Source organism: Ranitomeya imitator, chromosome 2 (genome assembly GCF_032444005.1).
Source record: "Ranitomeya imitator isolate aRanImi1 chromosome 2, aRanImi1.pri, whole genome shotgun sequence".
Taxonomy (NCBI): domain Eukaryota; kingdom Metazoa; phylum Chordata; class Amphibia; order Anura; family Dendrobatidae; genus Ranitomeya; species Ranitomeya imitator.
In genome coordinates this window covers 443,288,254-443,301,041 of record NC_091283.1, presented here as the reverse complement: position 1 = coordinate 443,301,041, position 12,788 = coordinate 443,288,254, and the positions used below count along the sequence as shown (strand labels likewise).

Below are 12,788 nucleotides of genomic sequence, written 5' to 3'. Positions count from 1 at the left end.
CACTTTTCCAGTCTTTTCCATCTAGCCCAGACCTAGACTATCACTTCTTCAGATTGTCTGCACAGATTACAACAAAAACACATTTCCAGACACGTCGCCATCTATTTCCAACCTACAAAAACTCCCCACTCTGCATGCACTTGCGGTGTGGAACACTGACCCCAATATTTTAAAAATTGTGCCATTATTAGGATTACTCCCTCCCAAAAAAATGAAATTGTCCCATAGAAAGTATTACTGCCCCCACTGTGCAAAGGCCTGTATTCCATATAATATCTCAAGTGCCCCCTTCCAGCAACAAATACCCTTGAATGTCCACTTAAAGTTAATAATGCCCCCCCAACAAAAATAAATAAATAATGGAACCTGAGTGCCCCTATCAAAACTAATATTGTCCCCATTTATAACAAATAATGTCCTCTGAGTGCCCACACAGCTCTGTATAGACAAAATGATGGTCCTACAGCCCCTAATACACAATATGATGGTTCCCAAAGCCCTTTATTATACATTGAGGACCCCAGAGCTCCTTATCTATAGTAAAATGGCTACATAGCCCCCTATATACAATATGATGTCCCCACTGCCCCATATATAGTATGATGTCTCCACTGCCCCTATATATACATATATACATACTGTATATACAGTGGGGCAAAAAAGTATTTAGTCAGTCAGCAATAGTGCAAGTTCCACCACTTAAAAAGATGAGAGGCGTCTGTAATTTACATCATAGGTAGACCTCAACTATGGGAGACAAACTGAGAAAAAAAAATCCAGAAAATCACATTGTCTGTATTTTTAACATTTTATTTGCATATTATGGTGGAAAATAAGTATTTGGTCAGAAACAAAATTTCATCTCAATAGTTTGTAATATATCCTTTGTTGGCAATGACAGAGGTGAAACGTTTTCTGTAAGTCTTCACAAGATTGCCACACACTGTTGTTGGTATGTTGGCCCATTCCTCCATGCAGATCTCCTCTAGAGCAGTGATGTTTTTGGCTTTTCGCTTGGCAACACGGACTTTCAACTCCCTCCAAAGGTTTTCTATAGGGTTGAGATCTGGAGACTGGCTAGGCCACTCCAGGACCTTGAAATGCTTCTTACGAAGCCACTCCTTCGTTGCCCTGGCGGTGTGCTTTGAATCATTGTCATGTTGAAAGACCCAGCCACGTTTCATCTTCAATGCCCTTGCTGATGGAAGGAGGTTTGCACTGAAAATCTCACGATACATGGCCCCATTCATTCTTTCATGTACCCGGATCAGTCGTCCCGGCCCCTTTGCAGAGAAACAGCCCCAAAGCATGATGTTTCCACCACCATGCTTTACAGTAGGTATGGTGTTTGATGGATGCAACTCAGTATTCTTTTTCCTCCAAACACGACAAGTTGTGTTTCTACCAAACAGTTCCAGTTTGGTTTCATCAGACCATAGGACATTCTCCCAAAACTCCTCTGGATCATCCAAATGCTCTCTAGCAAACTTCCGACGGGCCCGGACATGTACTGGCTTAAGCAGTGGGAAACGTCTGGCACTGCAGGATCTGAGTCCATGGTGGCGTAGTGTGTTACTTATGGTAGGCCTTGTTACATTGGTCCCAGCTCTCTGCAGTTCATTCACTAGGTCCCCCCGTGTGGTTCTGGGATTTTTGCTCACCGTTCTTGTGATCATTCTGATCTGGGTGGGATTTTGCGTGGAGCCCCAGATCGAGGGAGATTATCAGTGGTCTCGTATGTCTTCCATTTTCTAATTATTGCTCCCACTGTTGATTTCTTCACTCCAAGCTGGTTGGCTATTGCAGATTCAGTCTTCCCAGCCTGGTGCAGGGCTAGAATTTTGTTTCTGGTGTCCTTTGACAGCTCTTTGGTCTTCACCATAGTGGAGTTTGGAGTCAGACTGTTTGAGGGTGTGCACAGGTGTCTTTTTATACTGATAACAAGTTTAAACAGGTGCCATTACTACAGGTAATGAGTGGAGGAAAGAGGAGACTCTTAAAGAAGAAGTTACAGGTCTGTGAGAGCCAGAAATCTTGATTGTTTGTTTCTGACCAAATACTTATTTTCCACCATAATATGCAAATAAAATGTTAAAAAAACAGACAATGTGATTTTCTGGATTTTTTTTTCTCAGTTTGTCTCCCATAGTTGAGGTCTACCTATGATGTAAATTACAGACGCCTCTCATCTTTTTAAGTGGTGGAACTTGCACTATTGCTGACTGACTAAATACTTTTTTGCCCCACTGTATATATTATACATACTGTATATATATAGTATGATGGCCCCACTTCCATATATATATGTATATATATATATATATATATATTTATATATATACATATATAGTATACTAGCGAAAAAGGGAGCATAAACACCAAAAATTATAAAAATTATAAAGATTTTATTGATATACAAAATTCAAAGGAATATTAAACAAACAATAAACATATATGACAGAATATAAAAGATTCCAACATGTAGAGAGGAGGAAAACCAGCCGATACACTAAAAAGTAGGGCATAATGTGACCTGGGTAAGTGTAAAGAGTCCAACAAATAGCCCGTACTCCTATGGTGCATGTTTTTACTGTGGGCAGACTGGTCATTTTATCGGTGTCTGCCCAGCTCACGCCAAAATACCTGTACCACCTAAGAAGCCACGTCCCCCTGGTCGTGTGGAGGGAGCCGCCCAGGGAGTGTATGTTTCCTCCATATCTTCTCCTCAGTGTAACCTGTCAGCTGAAGCAGTGGTTGGCGGGGTAACTGAGTGTATACCGGTGCTTGTGGACAGTGGAGCAGGTGTCAATCTGGTGGATGCTCATTTTGTCCACACCCATGGCCTGAGGTGTAGAACACTAACTAAAACCCTAAGTGTCCAGGCCATTGACCCTGTACCACTCAGCCAGTTTGCATCTCGGCTTCAAGAAAATGGCCACCGCGATCTCCATCTGCGCACGCGCGGCATCCCGCGGTCATTTTCCTGAAGCCCCGTGCAGCAGAGCACTCCATCTGCGCACGCGCGGCCCCAGGAAGATGGCCGCCCCCACCGATGACAAGGGTAATAGCGCAGATCGCGCGCTGTTTCTTCACGTGCGCGCAGTGGATTCGGCACTTGGACATGTGCACACCACTACGCCACCAACGGAAAGCTGGGGAAGAAACAGCGATGTCACCACCCCCACCTGACCTGACCAGCCTGATTGACAGGCGAAAACGGCGACTTTGGTAATGTATTTCGCAGCATAGGTGGGGAATCAGGGTACACTACATACACTATTGTAACGCACAGCTCAGGCCCTATTTAACAGTATTTTTATCTCAATCTGAAAAAACGGGGTGACAGGTTCCCTTTAAAAGGACTGTTGGTTATAAAGGTCCTTTGGATACCAACCTTGCTGGAATAGGAGCTTGCTGAGTGCTGTTGTTCTACAGCTGAATACTTATTCGTGGTGCCTTACTCTGCTGTGCGGTGCATAGCAGCAGAGAAAGCTAAGTGTGGTGTTATTGTTTCTTTGTCCCTTTGTTGTTTGTAACTTTCCCAGTGTTGTGACAGAAAAATTACAGAAAAACGACTGGCACATCCAAACTAGTGTGAATAGGTGCATACCAGGAGCAGCTACCTCCATACACAATATGTTGTGTTGTATTAGTGCAGCGGTGGGACCAGTGCTCTCACCTGCCTGTTCCCTACATAGGGATTAGAGCAGGGCAAGTGAGGGACTAGGTATCCTGGTCGGCGACGGGTGGAAAGAACCCGTATAGGGACGGTAGCAAGATCAGGGCACAGCCTCAGGTGACTGCAGGAGGTGCCCATTCCCCGTTCATTACCGACAGGGCCCACCATTGTTAAAGTGTCCCTGGTGTACCCTTGTGTGTTTCGCCGCTTTGTGACCGACCACCTGCCAGGTCGTGTCACACCAGGACAGTCACATCGTGACACATATAGTATGAAGATCCCAGCTCTCTCTCTCTATATATTTTTTTATGATGACCCCTGTTCTCTCCAATAGAAAGTATGATGGATCCAGTTCTCCCCATATATATAGTATGATTGCCCCAGTTCTCCCCAGATATATAGTAGGATGGCCCAAGTTCTCCCATATATATAGTATGATGACCCCAGTTCTCCACAATAGAAAGTATGATGGACCCAGTTCTCCCCAGATATATAGTAGGATGGCCCAAGTTCTCCCATATATATAGTATGATGACCCCAGTTCTCCACAATAGAAAGTATGATGGACCCAGTTCTCTCCATATATATAGCATGATGGCCCCAGTTCCGTTCCGCCATATATATTATGATGGCCCTAGTTCCCCCCATATATGTAGTAGGATGCCCCAGTTTCCCTCCACATATATAGTATGATGGCCCCACAGTCAGTTCATATAAAAAATAACGAAGTTTATACTGACCTAATACAGATTCCCGTCACCACAGGGTAGCGACTAGATTGGAGTTGATTTTTTGAGCAATTTGCTGTGAACGGTCATCAGGCGGCCGACCCTGTACAGCTGCTGGGCGAGTGACCGGGGGGGAGGCATTTGCCTCCCTGCCTCGGCCCAGCCCACCCCTGGTATGTACTCCCCAGAACAAATTATTTATACAGGCACAGCCAAACCGTAAATATTATATGCACAGCTCCAGAGAAGTAGCTAGGGGTTCAGCTCATATGGGGGCGAAACTCGGGGGGGCACCATTTTTCATTTTCATTACCCAATCTTCTAAAATTCTGCGAAGCCTGAAACTCTCTCATCACAACCCTAAGATGGATTCCTTAAAATTGGGTCACATGTGAGGTGGTTCTGCCATGTTGATATCTCAGGAGTTCTGCTAATCTGACATGTTGTTGGCAATCTATTCCAGCTAAAGTTGCATTACAAACTTCAAAGCGATCACCTTCCATTCAGAGCCATGCCGTGTTCAAAATAAAACTGCATAACAATTGTGGAGTTCATTTTCTCCATTTGAATCTGAAAAATGATGGGGCTTAATCAATATTTTAAAGGAAGAAAATGTAATTTTTCATTTTTTTAATTGCACTTTTCTTTTATTCATGTGAAACACATCAAGGGTTAGTAAGCTTTCTAAATGCGATTTGGAATAATTTGCCGACAGAAAAATAAAAAAATGTGAAATTTCCTGAACATTTGGAAAATTATTCATTTTCATTTTTTTAATATTCAACAGAAAATATTTCAACGCAAATTTACTTGTGATTATAAAGTACAATATGTCACCTACACACTCCTGAAAAACAAACAAACTCATAATCACTTGGATAAGTTAGAGCATTAGAAAGTTATTAACACATAAAGTGACGAATCAGATTTGAAAAATTGGGCTGCGTCCTAATGTTCCCGAAAAAGCTGTGTCATTAAAGGGTTAAACTGTAATCTAACTGTAAAGAGCATTATTGGGAGCAATGAGGTGTGTACTGACTAAGGAGCTAATATTTATTACATTTCAAACCGCAAAACATGAAACTTTAACAACTAGAGTAAGTCTCCATGTTGGGGAGACACTGAGATCCATCAACACCCTCCGACCCTGCTTAGATCCATCCTCCATACTCCAGCTTGTTTGGTAGGTAAACATTAGTGAGAAATGTCGGGGAGAGAGACGTCAAAGCTTGGATTTCTGCTTTCATTTTCCTTGAAGTCATGATATCAAGCTGCAAAAATAAAAATTAAATTCAAAGGGAACCTGTCACCCCCACCCCCCCCCACAGACATTGTAACTAAAAGAGCCACCTTGTGCAGCACTAATGCTGCATTCTGACAAGGTGGCTCTTGTAGTTCTTGGTGCAGTAACTGCAGAAATAATCGATTTTGCAATTTGTCCAAAATACCTTGAAATAGTCCTGGGGCAGGTCTTTCCCCCCCTCAGGGTATGTGCACACGTTCAGGTTTTTTCGCGTTTTTTCGCGATAAAAATGCTATAAAAACTCATTAAAACGCATATATTATGCATCCTATCATTTAGAATGCATTCTGCATGTTTTGTGCACATGATGCGTTTTTTCCGCGAAAGAAACGTATCGCGGTAAAAAGCAGCATGTTCATTAATTTTGCGGATTTTCTGCGATTTTCCCGCTATTCTATGCATTTGGGGAAAAACGCACAAAAAACGCAAGAAAAACGAGTCAAAAACGCGAAAAAAACGCATGCGGATTTCTGGCAGAAATGTCCGGTTTTTGTCAGGAAAATTTCTGCAAGAAATCCTGACGTGTGCACATACCCTAATGCAGACGCAGCACCGCCGTCACTCATGCCCTCTTGGCGCCTGGCGCCGCCTCCTCAGCGTTGTTTTCAACTGTCCCGGCGCCTGAGCTGTTATGTTATCCCTTGGGCATGCGCAGTTAGCGCTGCCCGTCTTCTGACATCATTTGATGTCTTGCTGACTGAGCCTGTGCGGCCGCGCTGTCCGAGATCTCACCCCGCAGTGTCTTCTGATTTATTGACACTGCGAGGCGGGATCTCGGGCAGCGCGGCCGCATAGGCGCAGTCAGCAAGACATCAAATGATGCCAGAAGACGGGCAGCGCTAACTGCACATGCCCAAGGCATAACAGCGCAGGTGCCGGGACAGTTGAAAAGGAGGCGGCGCCAGGCGCCAAGAGGGCATGAGTGACGTCCGTGCTGCGTCTGCATTAGGGGGGGAAAGACCTGCCCCAGGACTATTTCAAGGTATTTTGGACAAATTGCAAAATTGATTATTTTTGCAGTTACAGCACCAAGAACTAAAAGAGGCACCTTGTCAGAATGCACCATTAGTGCTGCACAAGGTGGCTATTTTAGTTACAAATGCCTGTCGGGGGGGGTGACAGGTTTCCTTTAAGATAATTTTCACTATAAATCATCATTGCTCTGAATGTTATATTTGCTCCTCACGCACTTCTTGCTTCCATAGTGGCTGGCAGGAAAGGTACGGCCTCTTCTGTAAACTCAGCAGCTTCCTCTGGTCCAGTGCAGATAATGGAATCAGAGCTTCTGAAGGGACGTGCAACCTAAAACACGGTGGTCTCTCTGTAATGCTTCTCATTGATGCATTGTCAATACCATCATTACATACTTATCTACTTATTTCCCACCTCTCTATGTCGGATGGCAGCAGGCCGAGCCAAGCGATAGACGGGACTGTTAAATTATGAGCCTCGAATGACATTGACTAAAAGGAGGAAAAATAAATAAATCTCACGGTGATGAATACAGATCCTCCTAAGAAATGGGCACAAGAAGGGTTCTGCATGCCTGGAAGACGAGAAACAATGAGGCAGAATTCTTGCAGAATTTGCTATGACTGTCCCAGAAATCCAAAAGTTGAAATTTCTGCTACAAGTCTGCCACGTATGAATATACCTTTATATTGATGATGAGATATCCCCAAAAAGATGACCGGTTTGTAGGAAGCATGGTAGGAGTTATTCCCAGTACTATTGCCCCATATGCCCATTTCAATCATCCCAACAAGACCTTTCAATCTCCTCCTGTTTTGAGACCTACCACACATCTTACAAATGTTAGGGTTTTTTTTTTCAAATAATTTACATTTTCTGCATAGTGGGCGCCAGTAGTGTAATTTTATGGAACAAATAATGAAGAGCATATTTTCATCAGTAAATCACATTTTAACCAATTTCATAATTCATTCCAAGACTTGATCAATCACATGCCAAATTCTCGTCCCATGCCCACGTCTGTATACTCCAGAAATGTTTGTGAAAAAAGTCAGGTCATCTGACAATTCCAGGACTTGATCAATCACATACCAAACTACTAGTCAGACAAATTCTCATCCACATACCCACGTCTGTACACTCCAGAGTATGGACCCCACAATTGTTCTTGATAAAAATCAGGTCATCTGACCATTAATTCCAGGTCTTGATTAACTCACATACACATTTTTGACCATTATTCTTAGTTTGACTGTCTTTACGACCTTATCTTGCTACACAAAAATGTTGTTTTCATTTATATTACTTCTACAGTGCCTTACGAAAGTATTCGGCCCCCTGGAACTTTTCAACCTTTTCCCACATATCTTGCTTCAAACATAAATATGCCAAATGTAAATTTTTGGTGAAGAATCAACAACAAGTGGAACACAATTGTGAAGTTGAACGAAATTTATTGGTTATTTTAAATTTTTGTGGAAATTCAAAAACTGAAAAATATTATTCGACCCCTTTAACTTAATACTTTGTTACGCCACCTTTTGCTGCGATTACAGCTGAAAGTCGCTTGGGGTATGTCTCTATCAGTTTTGAAATTATTGCCCATTCTTCCTTGGCAAACACCTCAAGCTCAGTGAGGTTTGATGGAGATCGTTTGTGAACAGCAATTTTCAGCTCTTTCCACAGATTCTTGATTGGATTGAGGTCTGGACTTTGACGTGGCCATTCTAACACCTGGATACGTTTATTTGTGAACCATTCCATTGTAGATTTTGCTTTATGTTTGGGATCATTGTCTTATTGGAAGACAAATCTCCGTCCCAGTCTCAGGTCTTTTGCAGACTCCAGCAGGTTTTCTTCAAGAATTTTCCTGTATTTGGCACTATCCATCTTCCCATCAATTTTAACCATCTTCCCTGTCCTGCTGAGGAAAAGCAGGCCCAAACCACGATGCTGCCACCACCATGTTTGACAGTGGGGATGGTGTGTTCAGGGTGAGGAGCTTTGTTGCCTTCACACCAAACATATCGTTTGGCATTGTTGCCAAAAAGTTCGATTTTGGTTTCATCTGACCAGAGCACCTTCTTCCACATGTTTGGTGTGACTCCCAGGTGGCTTGTTGCAAACTTTAAACTACACTTTTTATGGATATCTTTGAGAAATGGCTTTCTTCTTGCCGCTCTTCCATAAAGGCCAGATTAGTGCAGTGTAAGACTGATAGTTGTCCTATGGACAGACTGTCCCACTTTAGCTGTAGATCTCTGCAGCTCATCCAGAGTGATCATGGGCCTCTTGGCTGCATCTTTGATCAGTCTTCTCCTTGTTTGAGATGAAAGTTAAGAGGGACAGCTGGGTCTTGGTAGATTTGCAGAGGTATGATACTCCTTGCATTTCAATATGATCGCTTGCACAGTGCTCCTTGGGATGTTAAAGTTTTGGAAATCATTTTGTATCCAAATCTGGCTTTAAACTTCTTCACAACAGTATCACGGAACTGCCTGTTGTGTTCCTTGGTCTTCATGATGCTCTCTGTGCTTCAAACAGAACCCTGAGACTATCACAGAGCAGGGAAAAATAAAAGAAAATAGCGGTCTGGAGGGAGCGCTGATGACAGAGGCCACCGGAGCACAGGTTGGTTTGATTTAAAATCTTTAATCACAATGCGTTTCAACAGCCAATCACTGTCTTCTTCAGGTGACAATAATTTTACTCATTTGACACCTGTAGAAGACAGCGATTGGCTGTTAAAACGCGTTGTGATTAAACATTTTAAATCCCCAACCTGTGCTCCGGTGTTCTGTCATCAGCACTCCCTCCAGACCACTATTTTCTTTTATTTTTCACTGCTTCTCCCTCCTAGAGGGACTGTGGCAGGAGCTGCAGCTGACAAGCCAACTTCTCCCTTGCTGCTCCAGGACCTTCCACCACGTGACCGGCAGGTCCTTGATCATGTTGGGCGCAATACTCCGAGTATCCTGCATGCCAGCATCTCTCCGGACTCAGCCATCTTTCTCCGCTCATCGCCTTCCGGACACCACTGTGCCGACGTCTTGGAGCTGACGTTCACCTGCCCACAGGACTAAGAACCCTCTAGAGCCACTCCACATTGTTATGCTTGTTCAGCATAACCGTCTATGGTGAGTAGGTCCGTGACCCTTCTATATCCTTTCCCCGGCTGATACTATTCATGTGCACTCCCCTCTCTTTTGTTTCTACAGTACATCACAGAGCAGGTGCATTTATACGGAGACTTGATTACACACAGGTGGATTATATTTATCAAGGCATTTAGGACAACATTGGATCATTCAGAAATCCACAAAGAACTTCTGGATTGAGTTTGATGCACTGAAAGTAAAGGGGCCGAATAATATTGCACGCCCCACTTTTCAGTTTTTGAATTTCCACAAAAATTTAAAATAACCAATAAATTTCGTTCAACTTCACAATTGTGTTCCACTTGTTTTTGATTCTTCACCAAAAATTTACATTTGATATATTTATGTTTGAAGCATGATATGTGGGAAAAGGTTGAAAAGTTCCAGGGGGCCGAATACTTTCGCAAGACACTGTATATTATTTATGTTGGTGATACCTGTATGATCATTTTATTGGGGGATCTCTAATAATGAGAAAGTTCTGTACTTATACACTATGGGCTTTACAGTATGGTTCTTGCTGATCCTCCTGTACCAGACAATACTTTACGGATTCTGTAGGGGATTGGTTGTTTTGTGCATATAGCCGTTCTGACCTTGTCGGGCACGTTCGCTTCATATAGGGATTGATGGAGCTAAACGGACATTGTACGACCAGTCTCTGTCATTCTAGCCCTGCTGGTGTTCTTTTATCTTTGGAACAAACTCAGCTTTGCCACATAGCTGGCTGCATTTTACTCCACATTTTGCCCTTCATTACAGTACAGTTTATTCTTCCTGCTACAATATACACAATTACGGGACAATTGTTTTGTTAGCAAAACCAAATTTTATAATCAGCCAATGTGTTTTAGGGACATGCCTCCCTCTGTGAGTAATAATTCCCGGAAGGCATTTTACCTTAGAGACCAAATGGTGTGCCATCTATTATTATGGACACAGCCATGTGTTTAGTACTCATATTGGTGGCATATTGGATCAAAGCATGATTGATCCACTATGCTCCAAATTTTGGTCATGCCCCAATCCACGCCCATTTACCATTTCTTTCTACCTTGACAGGAGGAGATGCCAGAGGGGCCCTGGTAGTGAGGGAAATTCAGCAGACGCCCGAGACTACATGGCGTAGACCCAAATACGGGACTGTCCACTGTATCTGGGACAGTTTGGACTAAGAAATGGATGTATGGATTCATGGGCCTTCAGTCCAGTGTGCAAGTAAGAGGGGCAGCTTGACGGGAGGCCTGCGAATCTCTAAATTTCCAGTGTCACCGTAGTTAATTAAAAGTCACCAGAGGTGACAGGATATCATTGGTGCCTCCTGTTTATCTCTAGTTGGGACCTTTAGATTTAATTTTTATTCCTTCATTCACAGTCGTAGCCACCAGAACTTTCTCATCTTTATTTAGCATCGCTATATGACATCTGACTTTTTTGTGTCTGTAAGGCTGTGTTCACATTTTGCAGAAATACTGTATTTTGTTTTCTGCAGATGTCCGCACCAAACTACACAATAACAATCTTCTTCCCCTTTTTTGACGCATTTTATGGTGCAGATGTGAAGCTGCATTTTTAATGTGTTTTTTTTTATAGTACAGAAAAGCTTTTATTCTTCACTTAAAAAAGTAACTGCAGCTCTTTACATGCATTTTGTTAAGGCTCCACATAGAAAACAAGCGAGAAAAAAAAAACACCAATATCGCACAGTTCAGCAGCGTCCTAAGAGCACAGGGGGCGCAGTTCTCTAGGTATAGTACAATGCCAACGATTTCACTTACTTCTTACATTACATGAGTGATATCTATCGTAAATTCTACAACAGGACAGAAACTGGACAGTATATTCCTCCATACAGTATTATGAGCACTACATAGTGCTCCATACCCCATATGATGCTCCATATATAGTGGGCCCCATATGATGCTCCATATATAATAGGCCCCATATGATACTCCATATATAATGGGACCCATATATGATGCTCCAGCGTATGATGGGCCCATATATGATTATCCAGTGTACAGCATATTGGGCCCCATATATGATGCTCCAGTGTATGAATGTCCCCATATATAACACTCCAGACATCAAGAAAACAAAAAAAAATGAAATACCTCTTGTCGCTGGCCATTGCTCTGCTCTGCATTCCTCAGCGTCGCCGTCTTCCAGCTCTCTGCACTGTGGCTGCTCAGGCAGAGGGCGTACAGTACTGACGTCATTGCGCCCTCCGACCTGAATGTCAAACTCAGAAGATGCGGAAGACACCGCAGCGGTGGAGCGGGGAGATGTAAGTAACACAAGTGACGGGGCCCTGAGTGTTGTGAATTCTGTGGCCAAGCTCCCTCCTGTGGTCGTGAGTGGTACTGCGGCTGGTTCTGTCTATAAGCTTCCTTTGGTGGATGAGAGTGGTACTGCGGCTTCTGAGTTTCCTTCCTCAGGTGATGAGGTTAAGTCGTTAGGTGCTGCTCTATTTAACTCCACCTGGTGCTTTGATCCTGGCCTCCAGTCAATGTTCTAGTATTGGTCTTGCTTCCTCCTGGATCGTTCCTGTGGCCTCTCTATCCTGCATAAGCTAAGTTCTGCTTGTGTTATTTTTGTTTGCTATATTTTCTGTCCAGCTTGCTATATTGGTTTTTCTTGCTTGCTGGAAGCTCTGAGACGCAGAGGGAGCACCTCCGTACCGTTAGTCGGTGCGGAGGGTCTTTTTGCCCCTCTGCGTGGTTGTTTGTAGGTTTTTGTGTTGACCGCAAAGCTATCTTTCCTATCCTCGGTCTATTCAGTAAGTCGGGCCTCACTTTGCTAAATCTATTTCATCTCTGTGTTTGTATTTCGTCTTTACTCCCAGTCATTATATGTGGGGGGCTGCCTTTTCCTTTGGGGAATTTCTCTGAGGCAAGGTAGGCTTATTTTTCTATCTTCAGGGCTAGTTAGTTTCTCAGGCTGTGCCG

At 43.3% G+C, this 12,788-nt stretch overlaps 1 protein-coding gene across 1 annotated transcript in view; it reads right to left on the bottom strand.

Moving 5' to 3' along the window:
• Window positions 1-5,151: 5,151 nt before the first annotated feature.
• Window positions 5,152-12,788, bottom strand: part of SPO11 (SPO11 initiator of meiotic double strand breaks) — an 89,039-nt gene continuing 81,402 nt past the window's right edge. The window contains exons 12-14 of the mRNA XM_069754867.1: window positions 7,097-7,173; window positions 6,901-7,012; window positions 5,152-5,678 (exon numbers count right to left, since the gene is read on the bottom strand). Of these exons, the coding sequence (XP_069610968.1) occupies window positions 5,559-5,678; window positions 6,901-7,012; window positions 7,097-7,173 (309 nt within the window). The 3' untranslated portion in view covers window positions 5,152-5,558. The remainder of the gene's footprint in view (window positions 5,679-6,900; window positions 7,013-7,096; window positions 7,174-12,788) is intronic.